At 39.6% G+C, this 21,471-nt stretch overlaps 1 protein-coding gene across 10 annotated transcripts in view; it reads left to right on the top strand.

Moving 5' to 3' along the window:
* Positions 1 to 21,471, top strand: part of MPDZ (multiple PDZ domain crumbs cell polarity complex component) — a 157,406-nt gene that overhangs the window by 122,563 nt on the left and 13,372 nt on the right. For all 10 annotated transcript variants that reach the window (XM_063455138.1, XM_063455143.1, XM_063455147.1 and 7 more), the window contains 5 exons: positions 899 to 1,046; positions 14,385 to 14,471; positions 15,591 to 15,687; positions 19,107 to 19,147; positions 20,178 to 20,300. In XM_063455138.1, the coding sequence (XP_063311208.1) occupies positions 899 to 1,046; positions 14,385 to 14,471; positions 15,591 to 15,687; positions 19,107 to 19,147; positions 20,178 to 20,300 (496 nt within the window). The remainder of the gene's footprint in view (positions 1 to 898; positions 1,047 to 14,384; positions 14,472 to 15,590; positions 15,688 to 19,106; positions 19,148 to 20,177; positions 20,301 to 21,471) is intronic.

Genomic DNA, 21,471 nt, shown 5'->3' with positions numbered 1-21,471 from the left:
CGGGACTTCAATATCTTTTTTGGCACAGGACCTCTAAAAGGTTGCCTACCCCTGGTGTATGGTAAAGATTAATGGTAGTGTATAGTTATAGGGGAATGTTTACGGTTAGAGAAGTACAGTGGATTATTTGTCCAGATGGTGCTTGTGATAAGTGTGATAAGTTGCAGTCCTGGATTTAGATGGATAAAGTCAAAAACATGATATTTCCGCCTTAATAAGATCATGCAAATATTTATTATATGTGTAAATGGAAAAAAAAATGCTAATGATATGCATGTGAGGAGAATATGGCAGTATTAACAGTGGAACAGAAATAGTAAAGAATGCTTAGGAGACATTTGAGGAGATACAAATAGACTTATAGAATGCATTAGTGTTTATGAAGAAGAATAACCATAGTGAGAGGAGACACATTTTTGGTAGTGCAGTAAAAATAATGTAGTAATATATGTATAGAATGCAAATGAAATGTCATTAGAAACCTGCCCAGTCAATCTTAGATGATCTGCTACAGAATGAATGCCAATCTTTATCCACAGTGTGAGGATGCTCATTCTGCTCCACCACAGGGCAGGATTTAGAAAAACCCAACAAAACGTGCTTAGAATAGAATGACTGGCTTGTGCCTAAGCTTCAGTTCGGGTCTTGTCCTGCAGTGGCTCAGGTTTGAATATAGCACAAGTAAGCCTTGGATGAAGATGACATCAATTAATTGGTCTCCTTGTGAAGTGCAGTGTGACTTTCGTGTTTAGAATGGAATGTAAATTGAAAGGTTTATATGTCGATGGTTGGAATCAAGGAAGTTTACTTAATAAACACAGATGTGAAAGCAAATATAAAGAAAGGGATACACAAAAAGCATAATTAAACCTGTTAATTGATATTTTTTTTTCTCCAGAAATGACACTGGAGTATTTGTATCGGACATCGTTAAAGGGGGCATTGCTGAGACTGATGGCAGGCTGATGCAAGGAGACCAAATATTAACAGTAAATGGAGAAGATGTTAGAAATGCCACCCAAGAAGCTGTTGCTGCCCTGTTAAAGGTAATAATTATATTTAAATCCAGTTTTCTTGTATAAAGAACTAGAGTATTCTATAATACATTCCATGTTTTGTTTTTCACTCATTGAGCAGGGCCCTCAATTCCTGTGTGTCCAACTTGTCTGGTTATAAATACTTGTCTGTTAGTCCACCATTGTACAGCGCTGTGGAATTTGTTGGCGCTTTATAAATATTAATAAATATACCCCCCCCCCCCCCCCCAAAAAAAAAACAACATAGATTTGAGGCATGATGTGTGGGTATGTACAAACACGAACAGAAATCCAGGTAATAAAGTTGGCATGTTGGTAACAGTAACAATTAAAGGGTTACTCAAAGCATCAAAACTGCTAATAAAAAGGAACATGGATACGTGCTTAGTAACTGAGCAAACTAAAACTGTAAACTACAGCCTGCTGTAGTGGTTATGATTCCAGGAGGACCCATGACCCAGTACCGGTAATGAGGCAAACCGTTTAGCAACAGTTTGCCCCCATCTGGGACCTGCTGGGCTCCAACCCACCCTAGTGGTCCAGTGATATGTTTCCGGTTTCTGCAGAAGCTGAAAGCCACAGGGGGCAACATTCATTGGTTGGGAGCGTCCACTAATTACTCTAGTTATAGGCTGGCTGATGACACAACTTTGACATTACCTGAGGTGGAGTTACACCTCCGCCAGCACAGGGATTAATCTGCATATACAGCATTTTGCTTTGAAACTCTGTACATACAAACTCGTGGCACCATTATGCTTGGAGACGGAGTAACTGTTTAAAGTATCATTTGATTACTCCATTTGGTGTGCTAGATGCTCCAAGTTTCTGTTTTGTGAATTTGGGGTCTCTAGTTCATAATGCAGATTCTGGTGCATTGAAACAATATGATGTATAGCCCCATTAAGCTGTACATGAATGCACTGATTACATTTGTTTCCTGTTTTAATGTGCAATGGAAATTTTGACCCAGTCTGCCTACGATGATTTTAAGAATTGTAATACAGAATGTTCTTGCAATAGATTACTTATACAGACACATTTGAGATAGTGATACTTTTGGATGGTAATTGATGATGATTAGTAAAATGTGCACTATTTTATTGTCTGGTGAGCACATTCAGTAGACAAAGGAGAAACTTAAAAAAATGGCATGTGCATACAATTGCAAAGTGAAACAGAGATTTATCCTTTAAGTTTACCTGTCATGCTACACTAAACTTTATTTAGAAGTGAAATTAAATGTATTCATTATGCTAGTATATTTTGTTAGCAAATGTTATAGAATTAAAAAATAAAAATAAAAAATACCTGTCAATTGTGAGCACAGAGACCAGATAAGCAGCACTCCATCTGTCGCTCACAGCAACTACAGCACAGGCAATGTAGTTGTTGTGATCCCGAGATGTGTGCCCTTTTTAGGCAAGAATGTTTATAGGGTAATCGAAATAGTGCAGCAGTCATGGTGCTGGAGAGGAGGTAAACATTGAGTTAACATACAGAAAAAGCAATGAAATATATATTATCTATTGTTACATTAAAGTATTTATTGTATTCATTGCTTAAGGAGATCAGTAGAAGCACGCCTGCTGTTGTGAAAAGCTTTTTTTTTAAATTTATTGTTGTTTCTTTTCAAAATGTAATTGATGGAATCCAAACAGGGTTACCTATGCAGTCGGTTGTAAGATTTTTTTGGATTCTAACTTCTATATCCATAATAATCGAAACACTATGCAGATTCTGGACAAATACAAAGAAACTATGTAACAGAGAACTAGGTGGCATATTTTTCTAATCATTGTGCAATCAGCAAAGCATCCCAGTGGTTTCCATGGTGATTGCTACATTTTTACAACTTTGCACCATAATTGCAACTTATGTGGAACCTCTATAATGTCCAGTTAGAGCAGCATTGTGTTCATATGTATTTAATTACTTTAATAATAAAAAAATACTAGGACTTTAATACCTGCCAACTTGCTCAATTATTTGTGATCTCAAGCATGGATGTTATTAGAAAAAAATATATATGTAAATAAAAAAGGAATTTATTTTAGAGAAACATATAAGTAAGTGCATATTTAAGTTTAATATATTTTGGAAAAATTACCTATCTCAAAGGTATGTTTATAAAGTTGTATTATTTAAAATGCCCTCAAGAATTGTGTATTATAAAATTTATGATGAATGTAATGTGAGTTGGAATGGGGCTGTCATAAATATGTCAGTTTTAATACCCAAGCTAAAAATGATGTAGAACAGACATTGATATGGGAATGATCCAGTATAACTGGAAGCATTTGGATCTGGCATTGAACAGGGAAAAGCTTTTTATACGAATGGCGAGGTTTATAATCCCTGTAAACAATAATCAACACGAACGCTGACTGTCATCTACTGGTCCTTTTGCACTTAATTCTTTTGGCACCTTTTTCTCTTCACCCCCAAAAGTGCACCATCAACTGCAATTTCTCTCCATTAGGCACTATTGTTAAAACATGAAACTAAGGGAGGAGGCTTATAAAAACAAAAATGACTTCAATAGAATGGCTGTAATCATATACTCAATGACTCAGGAGATCCATAACTAGATAATAATAGCAAGTTACATCTGATGACTCCAGATGGCAGAACATAAAATAAAAAGCAGCAATAACTGTAATCTCGGAAGGCCTTGTTTAATAATCCTATTGATTCCCCATGTGGTTATTTTAAGAGACTGCAGCCCCTGCTCAACCAGAAAGCTCTCGGTATCCTAGTCTTTGTGCTTCTTTTATATTTTCATTTCATATTGTTTTGTTTTATTTCCAAGCATCCTCCTTGTCTGTTTCTCAGATGATTGCAGAACAAGTGAATGTGTGTTGCAAACATTGGTAGTTTAAAAACACTGATCATAATGAATGGTTTTGAACTGTAACCCCTTAAAAACCATTGTATGAAACACTTTATTTTTTTTATTAAATCCATAAAAGATAGTGTCACTAAGCAGGATGTACATACATTGTGCAGGTAAGCTTTTGCAGGGAGGATGTGACATGGTTATAGAGGTCTGCAGTCGTGGGATATAACCATGGACATGCATGTCATTTTATTGGTTTATAAAGCACAGTCATATTCCTTATTGTTTTACAGTGTGTCAGCAAAGCATATGTGATCAGTGACACAACTTTTAATAATACAGGAACCAGAGGTAGAAATGGTCCTGCTTAAACACTAATTTCTCAACCTGTGGTACGTGTACCCTAGGGGGCATGCACACCAAAAGCAGCTCCAGCTCAAAATAGTCCCAGACTGTCCCGGCAATCACTCGCGCTGCGTGCAGAGGTGGGTATCTAGGTGAATTAGGTAGTCCCCAACAGTCGCCAAGCTCACCAACTTTTATAGCCTACTCACCTCCGGTGTGACAGTGCAGGCCTTGCCTTATTCCTAGTTCTCCCCGGCAGTCTCTTGCATGATTATGTCATCTTCTGAGGTTGCCCATGCATTGGTTCCTGGGAGGTTGAGAAGGACGAGTAAGTGAACAAGCCCAGCCTCACACTGACCATGGCTGGTTTTAGATGTGACTGGATGGACACAGCTTTTCGCCTATCATCCAATATTTGCATATACAAGGACAAATTGAGTTTAGGGTGCATAAAATACAGACAGTAATAACCAAACCAAATAATTTAAGCAATCCGCAAACTTTGTAATAATCTATAGCAAATTTAGACAGTTATTTAAACTAGCTTGTATTTGAGTCTCTCAAAAATTCCAAATTTGCTTTATTTTCAATTACATAAAAATGAGGTTCTGTTTTCTGATTTAGTCTTCTCTAGTTTGCTCCAAAGCTTTGTTTGTGTTTATAAAAATGGCCCTGCTCAAACAAGCAATTTATGGATATGGCCCTGCTCAACCAAAAACACTTTATAGAAATGATCCTGCAGAAACAAAAACAGTGTATAAAAACAGCCCTGCTCAAGCAAACACAGTTTATGTGCACTGATCAATCAAACACGGCCCTGCTCAAACAAACACCGCTTATAGGCATAGTCCTGCTCAAACAAACAGTTTATGGGAATGGTCCTTCTCAAACAAATACAGTTTGTAGGTATGTCCCTGCTTAAGCAAATACAGTTTATAGGAATGGCCTTTTTTATAGCTATATGTAGTTTCATCATGACTGTGACAAACCGTTATCCTAAGCAGGGCCGGCGCTACCCTAAGGCGGCCCAGGCGGCCGCCTTAGGGCGCGCGGGTACAGGGGGCACGATCTCCGGTGAACAGAAGGAGGAGGGCGCCATTTGCATCGCTCCCCTCCTGTCTGTCACTGCGGTGCGTGGCTGAGCGGGCGGACCGCTACTTACCCGGTCTGACAGGAAATGCAACGAACTGCTTCCTGTCAGACCAGAACAGGAAACCGGATCCTTCGCCGCGGACCTCCAGCTCAGTCACATGGACGGAGGTGCGGAGGGGAGAGGAAGGAGACAATAAAAGGTACAGGAAGGGGGGGGGGGCAATAAAAGAGGCATGATAGGAGGGGGGACAATAAAAGGAACAGGAGTGTAAGGGTACAATAAAAGGTACAGGAAGGGGGGGGACTATGAAAGGTTCAAGAGGGAAGACAATAAAAGGTACAGGAGGGGGAACAATAATAGAAGGCAGAATAGGGGAGTGGGGGACAATAAAAGATACAGGGGACAACAATAAAAGGTACAAGAGGGGAGGGGGACAATAATGAAAGGTAGAATAGGGGAGTGGGGGACAATAAAAGATACAGGGGACAACAATAAAAGGTACAAGAGGGGAGGGGGACAATAAAAGATACAGGACAGGAGGGGGAAAGGGTATAGGAGGGTAGGGGTACAATAAAAGGTACAGGAGGGGGGGACTATGACCGGCTCAAGAGGGAAGACAAGAAAAGGTACAGGATGGGGGACAAGAAAAGGCACAGGTAGGGAGGGGAGACTATGAAAGGTTCATGAGTTGAGACAGTAAAAGTAACATTTATGAAAGATACAGGAGGGGGGACAATGAAAGGAAAAAGAAGGGGGGACAATAAATGGGACGGGAGGAGGGACATTAAAAAGCACTGGGGCATTGAAAGACACAGGAGGGAAAGGACAACTATGAAAGGGTCAGGAGGGGAGGAGGTGAGACAAAAAAAGGTACAGGAGGGACAATAAAAGGTACAGGAGGGGAGGGGGGGCAATAAAAGGTACGGGAGAATATAAAAAGACACAGGAGGGCTGGGTGGCACAAAGAAACATACAGTGGGGTTGAGGGGGGACAAACACAAAGGGGCTGGGGGGAGAAAGAGTCGCGCAGAAGGGTGAGGGGCTGGGGGAAAGATGCACAGAGGGACTGTGGGGGAGAACGAAGCACAGAGGGGCTGTGGGGGAGAACGAAGCACAAAGGGGCTAGGGGGAGAAAGAGATGCACAAAGGTACTGGGATAAAAATACACACAAATATGTTGGGGAGAAAGAGCCACACCAAAGGGCAGGGGGACGAAAGACACACAAAAGGGCTGGGGGGAGAAAGAGAAAGGCAAAGGGGCTGGGGGAAGTAAAAAATACACAAGGAGGGTTGTAAGAGACACAGGAGAGATAAAATACAGCAAAGGGGACACACAGGATAAAAGGGGGGGGGCAAGACATACACAATGGGATATAAAACACTAAAGGGGGTAAGTTAGTCAAAAGGGGGGTAAAAGACACACAGGTGAAGATACATTTTTTTTCGATGGGGAGGGGGGTGGCAAAATTCATCTTCGCCTGTGTAGTCAAAAATCCTTGCACCGGCCCTGATCCTAAGTATTCATGTGTTTTAGTGTACCGTAGTTTCTGTCCAAGAATGTCTTGCGTTGTATATAGTGTATGTTAATATAATATATGGATAACGTGCATGTTGGATTGTGTTTGTCTTGGCTCTGAATGTTTCAGTTTGGGGTTTGTTTGTTTGTTTTTTTTGTCAATTTTTATTTTTGCAGTGCAAGGATTAGCAATCATGCTGACAGTAACATTTCAATTAAGTTTGACAAGATAGAAGTACGGTAATCAACAAAGGGGCACTTGACATGTGGAAAACGCACTATTTTGATATAAAAACACAAGACTATTCAGACATTTGTGAGAGTTGTATCATATATCAGAACTAAAGAAAGACTAATGGCATGATTCTTAACTCTGAGTTTCATAAGAGAAATAGACCCCTGGGTCCCACCAACATATAAAGAAGAAAACATAGGAATCAAAAACAAATAACAAAAATAGCTGCCCTGTATGAGCCAAGAGGTCTGTGTAAGGGGATGAAGAAGGAACCCCAAGCCTGAATGTTTGATTAGCAGTTTCTAATGTTTCGGTTTAGATTTCTGCTCTAGTGGAAAACATGGATAGCCATCAACCTTACTTTGAATGTTCTGTATCAACCTCTAGTACAGCAATCTTAGTGAATATATGTAAATAATGACTGTTAGAGTGCCTGAGAACCTGGGTATACCTAAAAACAATGAGATTGATTTTGGTTTGTCTGTTTCCTGAAGTAGATATTGTCTGCTTGTATGTCAGCTGTACCTTTTGCATCATAACATAACTTCAGCTATGCTATTACAGATGATAATATATATATATATATATATATATATATATATATAATTAATGGGACAATCTATTTGGAGCTAGAGGGGAATATAAAAGATCCATTTATTTATTTATATGTAGTAAGGCCTTTTGGCCTGTGTTTGTGGGAGGGGCGTATGACACACCCCTTCCCTACTTAAGGGACACCCCTTACCTGGCTCCATACCTTCGAGGTCAGCGTTGCATCCTGAATCCACTTCCGGTTCACGGACGGCGCCATCTTGCTTTCGGAAACCCGCGTTTTTCTTCGGTGTCAGCTGTGTCCAGGAACTCCTTACAGGTCTCTCCACGGCCAGCCACGCACAAAAAACCCGGTCTTCTTCGCTGATCGAGTCCTCTGGACTTCTCAAACGTAAGTCCGTCGCCCGGATCACTTCCCACGGCGTCGCAATAATTTTCAGCCTCACTTTACGGCCACACGCTTTACGGCCAAAGTCTCAGGCAAATTAACCCTCCGGTTTCCGGAAACCAAGTACTAAGTATGTAGCATTCCTATGCTTTACTTTTTCCCTCCTTTATTTCAGTTTGTTTCTATATTATAAGTTTTAGTACCTGATAGTAGGATTATTCATTTTTAATGCAGATTATAGTTTATTGAATACCAGTCTGTTTTATATACATATAACGATTATAGCATGTATTTCATAATTTATGCTGTCACATTAATTATACCTAGGTTAGGGCTCATGTATTATTAGTTCATGATATTCCCCTGGTATACATATACATAGTTTCGCTTGAACAACTTTACTTTTTGTGTACCTTCCATTTACACTTAGGAATTTGTTTTAAACAAACGTTTTTTTTTTTTTTTTTTTTCTCTCCTCCCTGTTTAAACACACCATGTACACTTTTCATTACATGGCACTTGTCATATGCTGACTTTTCTTTATGTACTCAAATTACATACACTAGAAACTCAGATAATTAATCAGGAATAGGTATAATGTGTATATATATATATGTGATAAAGTTTTCTCTAAATTAATTGTGTATATTACGTTGTCACTACCATGTACACCCGTTTACATGGCACCTACATTTCCTGACCTTTCTGCATATACTCAAACGATATATCGTGTATACAGAACACGGTCCCAACATCTCACACTTTCAGGTTTGAATCACACTTTTGGTTTAACCTCTCATACGTCTACTTTTCTGCATATGGTCAATTTTCATAGTTTAAACTCATACTCCCTGCACTACGATTACTACAGTAGCACGGCCATATATATATTTTAAATTTGGTCACCAGGTATACACATTATATGTAGACACTACAAGCTAATCCTGCGTTACGGTTTTTCTCCATAATAAATCAGGCGGGGTACTTCCTTACTCTAATTGTTCCCCTTCAACACATACGGTTAATAAAATCAACCACAGCATATCTAGTCTACGTTAGTATCACAGGATCCATTTCTCATACTATCATATCTATTTCTACCCTTTTAGGTTTATCCAGGTTTTCTATACCTTACGCACCATATACGTATACATACTATCAGGTACGTAAGCCTGCTCACGTGTCACATACGTTCTCCCTAAATAGGACGTAGAGTACTGGCAAGTTAGGGGTATAGGCCCAAATAGGTATCTCCCCTCTTGGCATACCGCCTATAGTTTAGAGGTCCGCGAGGCCAACACCCCGCCTCAAACGTTTCGGAGGCATACACCCCTCGAGCCACACGTTAGTTAGCCGCCTCGCAAAGTTTAGAGAGGGCGTCACCTGTCACTCCCTTCCCCTGTTTTTCTTTTATTGTCACCGAGAGGCCTACGAATTCCTGCCACTACATGGGTGGCCTCAATATTCCCTCGCGCCAACGCATAGATAGAGCCTCTCATAGCCACTTGGCAAATAGCAGGGCCTCACCTGTCACCAAAGGACAAGATTAATTTTTTTGCCTCACACGGCATAATTAGCCCGCCAGTACATCCCCTGGGTTTCAACACTAACGGTATATTTTCTCATCTAGTATGTCTCAAGAAGGGGTAGAGGATTTCTCCATCCCGAGCACTCCGGCTAGACCAAACTCCCCACCACCGGAAGAAGACATGGCTAGTCCTGCATCATTCAGGTCCTGGACAATCCCTCGCATAACTAACGAACTCAGGAGGCGACACATTCCTTTCCCCGCTACTGCCAGGAAAGCGGAACTATACAAACTGTTGCACACCTCAACTGATAACTCTGATGCAGGGGAAGGGACTAGCCAGTCTAACCCGACAGATATACATGGCATGCTTACATCCCTCATGTCATCCATGGGCAAGGTAAACTCCAGGCTGGAGAAACTGGAATCGGTCACCACAGCCCTTACCTTGGCTGGGTCAGTCACTGTGACCCCTCCGCCACTGGTCGAGTTGCCACTAGTTTCTCCAGCCACCACCTCTGACGAGCAGGAGGTTAACCCTGCCCATATGATACCTGAGCACCTTAAGAAAGACATCCTGGAAGGTAAAGATGTCAACTTAGCTGCACTACTAATTGCCTCCCAGGATGTGGTGGAGCATAAAACTTATGCGTATGAGGATATTTCTGTGGTGGTAAAGTCCAGGGATGCACGCCTAAACAGGAAACTCACCATCCCGGAATTTGTGTTGGCTTTTGGCATCTACCGGGATGTCATATGTGCCGTTTACCCACACAGGCGTGAGGAATTCGACATGTATATGCACAAGCTGGTGGACCTGGGCAATAAATATGGTGGATCGGCATTCTACGATTACCATAGATCTTTTTCTGCAAAAGTGTCAGGCGCCTTCTCACAGTACGGGACAAGGTCCAACTGGAGTAAGATAGACACAGTGATTTTCTGCAGACACTTTGCAGGGCTAAGGACGCCGGCTTGTGCATACTGCTCCTCCATGTCTCATTCGGCAAATTTTTGTCCCACCACTGCTAACGAGCATACCCACGTGCAAGGACCTAGCTCCGCTGGTCCTACGGAGAAAATAGCTAAAGACAAACTGGGTAGACCTATCAAGTTTCTGGGCAAATCCCAGATATGTAATAACTTTAATGTTGGTACATGTAATTACAGCGGTTGTCGTTTATTGCATATATGCTCAAAATGTTTCAGGGCACATGCAAAAATCATGTGTCCCAATAAAATGTATCCCAAACAGTACCTAACGTCTATCAACATATCCCTACTTGCGACATTTCTGTCACAGCATCCATCTACACATTTAGTAGATTTCATAATCTCTGGTCTATCAGAAGGATTCCACACAGGTATCATACATATGCCTTCAGGAATCCTGGAATGTCCAAATCTACAATCCGCCCAACACAACCCTACAGCTGTTGACACACTCATAGCTAAAGAAGTGTCAGAAGGTTTTTTATTGGGACCTTTTCAATCCCCTCCTTTCACTACATGGAGGACAAACCCTATCGGGGTTGTCACAGGAAAATCTTCCAACAAGCAGAGACTTATTATCGATTTGTCGGCACCACACACCTCTACCACTCCCAGCCTCAACTCCTTAATACCATCGGAGGAATTCTCCCTGCAATATTCCACTATAGACCACGCCATTACGGCTATCTTACAGGCAGGAGTCGGTGCATGGCTCAGTAAGACCGACATAACAAATGCATTCAAACTACTACCAATCCACCCCACACTGTGGCACCTACATGGCATCAAGTGGGAAGGGAACTACTACTTTTTCTCACGACTAACTTTTGGTTCTAAAAGTAGTCCAGCCATATTTGACACATTTGCCGAAATCCTATGCTGGTTACTACTCAATATATCCAGATGCCCTACAGTCATACATTATCTGGACGATTTCCTAATGGTCGAGGAGAATTCTTCCCCTCCCACTAGCCTCAAAGAAACTGTCAGCCTATTCAACCAGTTGGGGGTCCCAGTCTCCCCTACCAAGACCGAAGGCCCAGATACCATCATCACTTTCCTGGGCATCATGCTAGACTCAGCCAACATGCAAGCTAGCCTACCACGCACCAAGGTAGAAAACATTCTGACAAACATCAACCTCTATATACAACTACGCACTTGCAATCGCAAAGAATTACAATCTTTACTGGGGTCACTCAATTTTGCCATGCGTATTATACCTCAAGGCCGTGCTTTCATATCACGTCTCCTCAGCATGTTCCCACGGTTTCTACATGATGCACACAGATTAACCCTAGATACCCAAGCCACGGCAGACCTTCTCATGTGGAGAAACTTTTTAAACTCCTGGAACGGAAAAAGCATGTTCCTCCCTCAATTGTCTGACACTTCTCCTACTGTTTGGACAGACGCGGCGTCTACCACAGGTTTTGCAGCAATTTTTGGGAACGAATGGCTTTGGGGTAGCTGGCCTTCAGAGGTGCAGGACCTGGAGTGTTTTTTCTCTACCTCAGCTCTTTTCGAGATATATCCCATCGTGGCGGCTGCCGTGGCATGGGGACATCTATGGACAGGTTCATCAGTCAGGTGTTACTCAGACAACCAAGCAACCTGTTCCATTATCAACAAAGGTCGCTCCAACTCCCTTACTATCATGAGATTTTTGAGGAAACTCACTTGGTTGGCAGCATGTCATAATTTTTTCTTGCACTGTGTTCATATTCCAGGTATTTGTAACGAGGCAGCTGATAATTTGTCTCGTTTTAAATTCCAGGCCTTTCATCAACTTCTCCCATCAGCCGCGCTCACAGCCACGGCCACTCCACTGTTCCATCAGCTAACAATGGACTAGACGTTATCATGCAACATTGCAGAACTTTGTCCCAACTAGCTCTATCTACAAATACCAGGAAAACCTACAACAGAGCTTTCAGTTTATTCAAAAGATTCCTGTTGGAACACAACATATTACAACCATTCATCATGACATCTTTTTTAGGTTTTGCCTCTTTTTGCCACCTCAAACTCAAACTTTCTTACAACACAATCAAACTATATCTTACAGGCATCCAACATCACATGCTGACCTTACAACCCAACAACTCAAGTTTCATGTCATCATACCAAATCAAGAACATCCTTAGGGGTATACAAAGATCCGAACCCCCGCATACAGCACAGAGGCTTCCTATAGATTTTCATATCCTTAAGAAATTATCACAACTACTAGATCTAAAACCCTTCTCCTTCAACACAACACTAGTCATCAAAACAGCTATTTATGTGGCTTTTTATGGGTTTCTGAGACCTAGAGAGTTTACCGCCATCAATACAACACAATCCACTCACCTACTGCTTCATTCGCACTTAACCAAACACATGGACTATTATATCCTGACACTACCTCATTCAAAAAACAGTCAACACGCTCCACCCGTAGAGGTTAAATACTATCCGACTCACAACAGTTGGTGCCCCGTCCAAATATTGGACTCTTATACAGAGAGTCTCAAGGCACCACCATCACAACCACTTTTTGTTCTACGAGGTTCAGTTCTCACTACTACCAACTTCATGACCCACGTTAGGTCATTACTAACACAGCTGGGACTCAAGCCAGCTAACTATTCAGGCCACTCCTTCCGCATAGGAGCGGCCTCCACAGCCTCCAGTGTTAACATACCGGTTCATGTTATCAAGACACTGGGGCGCTGGAAATCATCCGCTTACACACGGTACATTCCTAACCCTGTACAAGAAGTAAGGAATGCTTTTCAGAACATGTCTTGTTAAGTTTGTATATTGGTAGTTTGTATTAAAATGTTGAAATTTCTATTTTTGCCCTCTTTATTTTCAGGCCTACCTCATCGTCGGTTTCGGCACACCACAACCGACTTGCTACTTTTATACCATCCTACACTTATTAGGTCTTATTTCTCTTTGCCATCATGAGCCCTTCACACAAGTAGTAAGGCCTTTTGGCCTGTGTTTGTGGGAGGGGCGTATGACACACCCCTTCCCTACTTAAGGGACACCCCTTACCTGGCTCCATACCTTCGAGGTCAGCGTTGCATCACCCTCCCACCCACACCTCTTTATCAACTCCTTTTTCTTACATTTCTTCTTGGTAGGCCCTCTTTATTTTCAGGCCTACCTCATCGTCGGTTTCGGCACACCACAACCGACTTGCTACTTTTATACCATCCTACACTTATTAGGTCTTATTTCTCTTTGCCATCATGAGCCCTTCACACAAATATATATATATATATATATATATATATATATATATATATATATATATATTTCTATAGAAATGGAGTGGTGAGTTTCCATTTCATATACAGGTATCTAATATACAGTGACAAAGAAAAAAATATAACTAAAAATACAATTCATTTGTATAATATGTTAAACTGGTCCTTGAATTCTAATATAGAATGACAAAGAAACAGTATAACTAAAAATACAATTCAGTTGTATAATGTGTTTGACCTGGTCCTTGAATTCAAGGACCAGTTTAACATAGTACAGAACTGAATTGTGTTGTATTAAAGTTAAGTAGGGCACTGGAATGAGGCAGCTGTGACAGGGAGGGGTGCTAAAAATACTTTTGATGATTTTCGTTTGATTTTATTTAGTTTCAATCAAATAAGATTTCTACAAATAAGAATGTCATTTTTCAGAAGTTTTCTGAGAGTCCTGTAATAGCTTCCCAGTGGAAATGGTAAACTAGAACACACATTTTGCACAAAATTATCTTAGACTATACACAAAATCTGTTTTATTAAGAACATTTAAGATGGACTACTGTTGCTTAATTACAATCACAATCTATTTCCTTCTGTTTCTCAGTGTTCTCTAGGTACAGTGAAGCTAGAAGTTGGAAGGATAAAGGCTGGCCCTTTCCATTCAGAGAGGAGGACATCACAGGGCAGTCAAGTGAGTCTAAAAAGTTTATTTTGCAGCATCATAGAAGCCTCACAAGAAGCACGAGCTATTAAAGGCCTCAGGCTGCATTTCTTTGGTTAAGGAGGCTAGTTGTGTAAAGAATACGCAGCGAAAAAAAAACATGTCTTAAATCCTACTAAGGGGGGGAAAAGAGCATTTTTTCTTTCATAAAAACATTGCTTCAAATGTATGAAAATTATCATTAATAAATCTCCAACATATTCTGTAGTTTTGCATGATGTAGTGAAAGCCAAGTAATTGTAATCAAATAAACTAAACAGAGAGGAACTAATTGTGATGAGGACTCTTCTTGAAGGAGAACTTTCACCTCAATATTATTTTTTAATATAATAACCCTCTCGTCAAGTTTTAAAAGGAAATTGATTATTTTATAAATGCAGTATATGTAAAAAAAAAATTAGAAAAACTTTAGTATACGACCGTATTCTTTAGCCATATGCACATACCTTGGGTCAGACAGTGTTTGAAATAGACTGTTAGTGGGTCTGATTGATGTCTACACTGTGCAGGGAGTGAGACTGGGAAGGTTTTCAAACATTGTCTAACCCAATGTGTATACAGGTATGTATATGGCTGAAGGATCCTGTCATATATAAGGAAGGGATGTGTCTTTCTCATTTATTTTACAAATACTTAATTTGATCAATAATCTAATTCCTTTCAAAAGTTGATGACCAGATAATTATATTAAAATGATGTTAAGGTGACAGTTGTCTTTTAACCCCTTAAGGACCAAACTTCTGGAATAAAAGGGAATCATGACATGTCACACATGTCATGTGTCCTTAAGGGGTTAAACCATCTTCTGCTAGAAGGGATTTGGGGTATAGATAAAGACAAAAGGGCAGCATATTTCCTGAGTATTCAAACACGTTATAACCATTACATAGCACATGTGAAGGAGAAGCTGGAACTAAGTTAGAAAATGTTACTCACCTCTCTGGTATTGACAAGTATTGATAATAGGTGTGGCAACTGCATTAAGACAGTGTCCCTGCAGTTTAATAGCTTTAGAGTGTTCTATGTATGTAAGAGACACCTCCAGATGTTTTACTTCATGCCATTAATAGTGAATTATTTTACTTGTAGGTTAGTGATGGGAGCAGTAATCTGACTTCATTTAGTTTCCCAGCATCTGGACCGTCACAAACTGATCCATTGGATAGTGCATCCAAGAAGAATGAATGTAAGAACCCATATTAATATTGCATTAACACTGCCTCATTTTTTTCTACTTAGTAAGGATTTAAATTTGTAAGATAAAGATGATTGACATGTTGTTTTCCAGCTGTTGCAAGCTAGAATTCTCACGGTGCTTGGTCTGCCTAGTTGTTTATCACCCCCAGCCTAAATGCTAAATACTACATGCACTCTTTTACCATCATAACAAAATGGAATTATCTAGAAAATGAATGACTACTGGGTTGTATACAGCTACCAATGCTTCATAAACAAAACTATTTACTATAACAATGTTTTCAGAGACTAATTTGTGATGATGGCAAAATGTAACATGATGACCTAAAGAGCTAAAATAAACCTAATTTTTTACTGAAGAAATGCTTAGGTTAAAAGTGGCCTTATTGTTATGTTTATTTTTTGGGGGTATTCGTTGGTTGAAATGTATGGTCAGTGGTTCATCAAGTTCTTCGGGCTGTTAATTTCAATATTAAAAAATTACTCCATTACTGTCCTACCAGCGAGGTCACATTCAACTTAGTTAAACGAACTGGTATTGTTTAGCTTGCTTAGCTTGCTTAGCCTGTAATAATGATACTTCTGGTAATGATGCTGCTAGTAATAATACTACTGTTCTACCAGCGAGGTCACATTCAACTTAGTTAAGCAAACCTTTATTGTTTAACTTGCTTAGTTTGTTTAATCTGTAATAATAATAATACTACTGGTAATGACACTGTTAATGATAATACTACTGTTAACATTTTTATAAAAAAGAGGCCGCTATTCTTGGGAATACATGCAACTATTGAGTACACCAGTTATGCAAACCGTATGTTTTCCATGCATTAACTCATTGCTTTACTTTCTGTACTGAGCCATCATACGCCTCAATAAAAACAAAGATTGACAACAAAAAAATTTAAAAATTACTCCATTAATCAGTCATTAAATCTTATTCAGAGTTAAATCTAGTCAAATAAGTTTAAGGGTTTACTCCTAGCATCATAATCACTACAGCCTTCTGTATTTGCTATGATGCAAGGAGTTCCTCTATGATGAGGCAAACCATTAAGGAATAATTTGCCCCTTTGCCTGGGTACCAGCCAAGCTCTAAATCATGATCTGTGCATGGCCCTGCACCCAGACTGAACACGGTGATCTGTGCATGGGCCTGTCTCCTTAGATTGAGCTTGGCAATCTCCTGGCGGGAGAGGTGAGGGTTGGGCAGTAGAAGGGACAGGACTGGAGCCAAAATTTAGAAATGATAGGTACACACGTGCAACTACTCAACTGCACACACACATACTGCTACTCGTATCGATGCCCACACTGTTACTCACACAAACTGGCACCCATACTGTCTACACACACTGCTGTACATACTGCTATTACCCACACTGTTATGCACACTGCTATACAAAATACTACACATGTTACTACCCACACTGCTAAGCAAACACATACACACAACTACACATAATGCTACCCATACTGTTACAAACACACACTGCTACACACACAAATTGAGACACACAGACAATCATACATTACATTTTTTTTTTTACTAAAGGCACTTGTGATATAAATCGAGGCCTAATCAGTATATATACATATCCATTACTGAGCAGGTCAGTACAAAGGTATACAAGAAAAAAATAAATCATTCCCAAATAGAGGAAGTGGAAAATGATTTATCATGGAGCACCTTCAAATATCTGTTTAGATCAGGAGTAGTCAACCTTTTAATACCTACCACCCTCTTTTGTATCTTTGTCGATGGTAAAATGTCCTTACAACCCACCAGTGCCGCAGTAATTCATTTTATAGCGCAAGTGTATTTTTTTTTTTATATATTAATACGTACTTAAATGTATCTGTTTTTTTCACATCTACTTTATATATATATATATATATATATGTGTGCCTGTAAGGTGCTGTGTGTGTGGGGGTTGAAGTGTGTTTGAGGGTTGTAGTTTGTGCGTGAAGGGTGCATAGAGTCTACGCTATGTATAGGTGGGTGCGATGTGAAAATCTATCTTAATGTCTCCCCCTCTCCTCTGGCTGCAGGTTGACTCTCCTGTCCTCCTGCGAGCACAACACTGTATTAAAGCGTTGCCATGGTAACCCACAGCAATTTTCCGTCCAGCCTGCTCGCGGGAGGAAGACAGAGCCTCCCAGATGCCCTTCCCTATCTCCCTCTGCTGGAACTAAGTGCCAGTGGGCAAGTGATCTTTGATCACATCACCAGCCCCAGAGGTCTTGCAGAAAGGCTTGGCTCTGCGATCTCCCCTGCTGACTTTGGTCCACAGCCTTAAAAACCCAAGGGGCATTTTCTGCAGAGCCATCTGAAATCCCAAACCACCCACTAGTGGGCGGTAGGGACCAGGTTGACTACCCCTGGTTTAGGTCAAGTAAACATGCAAAATAAAAAGTGGTTTACGTTGGAGCAAGATCTAAATTTTAACTCTTAGGGGAGAATGCCAACAGTCAATGAGACCCTATTTTTAGGAAATGGTCATTGGTTTAATGCACAGCTGCCTTCAGCTTTTCCATCTTGATCAGGTATTTGACCTTAGCATCTAGCTGAGCCTGAGAAGGTATAACCAAAATGCCTTTAATATGTATGTTGTTTTCAAAGAATAATTGCTAATGAACAAGTTTCACACCAAATCATGTTAGCCAGTCATGTTTCCTCAATTTTCAGCCTATTAGTCAACTTATATTTTTATTTCCTTGATGTTTTTAACTTTTTATTTCCTTGATGTGTTTAACCTTTATAAAGTATGTCATTATCACCTGATCATCATGTGTAAGTAAGTAAAAATCTAGATTATTTTGTAGAACAGCATAAAGGCAGTAGAGATCTACCACCCCCACAAAAAGAAACAACAAAGCATATATTATACAGTGTGGAATAAAAATAGTACACTAGTATTTTATAGACTTCATTGTGACTGCCTATCACTGATAGCTCGAGGAGCTTCCTGTTGCTCTAAATATATGCGTCAGCAAACTTTATCAATCCAAGCAATTGTTCGGAACAACATGAGCCAAAGTGTATTGAATGCATTCTCTCATTTCATTCCCACAGTGTGGGAAATTGTGAAAGAGTGATCCATTCTTTAATAGTTATTTGTACGTAATTTGGGTTTTGTTTAATGGATATGGTATTAAATACATAAAATTGATGTCTGAACTATAAATAGAAGTTAAAGTGAAGTGGCTCAAAACAGGAAAAAAGTGTCAGTCTAACATGTTTTTTTACAATCGAAGTTAAATGTGCCACTTTTGTTAAATATCTGGGGTAATAATAGCTCATCACGTCCTTTTCCTACTCTCTGAGTGATTGGCATGATATTGACAAGATGCAGCCTCTATTTGTTCTTTAGATTTTAATTATGTCACATATTTTATCTTCTGCAGCCACTGAAATTCAAGGCCTAAGAACTGTGGAAATCAAAAAGGTACATGTGTTTTTAGTGTGAAAACTACAATCTCAGGCATCCTTTGAAGCAAACCTGTTTTTTTGCACAAGTTTGAATGACCATGTCTACTTACGGCAAAAAATAGAATGTAAACTTTACATTGTGTCAGATAATTTAGTGACTGTGTAAAGACACTATTGCTCTGTATGCTCTGTACGGTGCAGTTCACTCATTGATGTTGCAATTTGTCATAAATGAATGCTCATAATACAGCAAAGATTAGACCATGATTTCAAATAGAATTTATTTGTCCGTTTGCTATTTTACAAAGTGTGTATAAAATGCATGTTTTATTAAACAAATACACACTCAAGTATTGGGAAAACAAATTATGAATAATTCTTTGATTAAAAGAAACATTTTTAATTTGCCCATTCCTTTAACATTTTAGCAAACGAGCTTACAGTGCACCTTGGCTTACTTTTTGAGCCTTGTAATTGGGTTGCCATGCTAGCTGTGTGAATCCCCTTTAACTGTACCATACTAGTGTTGATCAGGTCACAGACAATTATCAGCCAAATTCTAAATGCAGCCCTACATTTGATGCATGCTGTTAATTAATCTATAAGATTGAAAGCTACCAGTAGTATCCATTTAATTTATTTTCTAAACTGAACTGGACCAATGCCCTAAAATAACGAATGTATTTGACTTTAGCAATGTTTAATATTGTAAGATGTATTAAGGTTGTAAATTAAAACATAAATATTATGCTAAGATATAAAAAAAAATGTTGGCAGTGTTATTTAAAGCAACCATCCTTTTTTAGCGGTCAAGGAAATTCATCCCAAATTCATCTGTCAAACAAATTTCACAAACACCCTGGTCAGATGAGCACTCTATTGTGACACCCTAAAATGTTCTTTTACATTCTTAAAACAGTAGAACATGTAAATCTCACAATAAAGCTGGAGTTGCACCATTATCTTTTGTAATTTAATGAATAGGTTTTATCATTATAATTCAGTTACACTCAACCACCTTTTTTTTTTTTTTTTAATCATTAAAGGGACCGTCAGACTCTTTGGGAGTCAGCATTGCTGGGGGAATCGGGAGCCCCCTTGGCGACGTACCAATATTTATTGCCATGATGCATGCAAATGGACTTGTTGCACAAACTCAAAGACTTCGGGTAGGTTTTTTTGATTTGACAGAGTTAATACAGAAGGGTGTTCTTAAATGTGAATACAAAGCATATTTAATTATTTATTTTGCTGTGTTTTATTATTTCTTTGCCATGTTTGCCTTCCAGAGGGATCTTTATTCATCACCCACTTTGATTTATTTTACCTCTCCCTAAATTTTCTAACATACCGGTACATAGTTTTACTTACTAGGTTAGTACCTTAATCTGTGTTACATGCAGCTACTATACTATACAGACTTACTATCAACATCTTTGTATCATGTAAGGGTGGAACTTCAGGTATCTTCTACCCCTTCTCTTGCAATGCACAGTGGGCACCTGTAGCTTCTCATTGTGTTTAAATGAGATGATCTATGGAGAACCTCGTGGAATTTTCCATAGATTTCTATTTTTATACTCTTAAATACGCAAAGGAAATGGAATGGGTGGAGGGGGGTCTATACTGGAAAATTGAGGTGTAGTAAAACTGACAAAAAAGGATGGAAACAAAATACAGAAATGTGGTTATTAAAAATGCAACTGAGCAAGTGCAGAGAAAAGGATGGAAAGAAATAGACATTTAAATTGTAAATTACGTAAGAGATTGGTGAGAGGATGGAAAAAGTGACTGAAGATTAGAGTATGCAGAGATAGGAAAATAATGCAAGAAAATGATTGGAGTGGAGAGAAGATAATTAGTATTTAGGGAATATTCCCTAAACCAGGGATTAAAGGAACACTACAAAATTCGGAATACAAACGTGTATTCCTAATGCTATAGTGTCCTGTTTACAGTTTAAGTTCCCGGCCCTCACCTATAAGGAGTAAACTTTTAACTTACCCTTTCTCTCTTACAGTGCTGGTTTCTGAACTGTCATTCTGACTCCATGACTGATAATCTCAGCCAATCCAATGCCTTTCCAAAGGCATACATTAGGATGTTAGTGCACAATTGTGGCAAAACACCATCTGGTTGAAATAACCAGGTTTTACCCAGCTGTAAAAAAAACAAAAAACTTTAATGGCGCCAGAATGACTGCCACTACAGGCATGTAAATATTGGCGTTCCTGCAGAGAAACAGTGTTTTTGCCGGCTTAAAACGCAGTGACATAGCACCAAGCCCACTTCATTGAGATTAAGTGGTCGGTGTGCCTGCAGTGTCCCTTTAACGTTTGA

Source organism: Pelobates fuscus, chromosome 5, assembly GCF_036172605.1.
Source record: "Pelobates fuscus isolate aPelFus1 chromosome 5, aPelFus1.pri, whole genome shotgun sequence".
NCBI lineage: Eukaryota > Metazoa > Chordata > Amphibia > Anura > Pelobatidae > Pelobates > Pelobates fuscus.
Note: the sequence above shows the minus strand (reverse complement) of the source record. Positions and strands in the feature narration are given on the sequence as shown.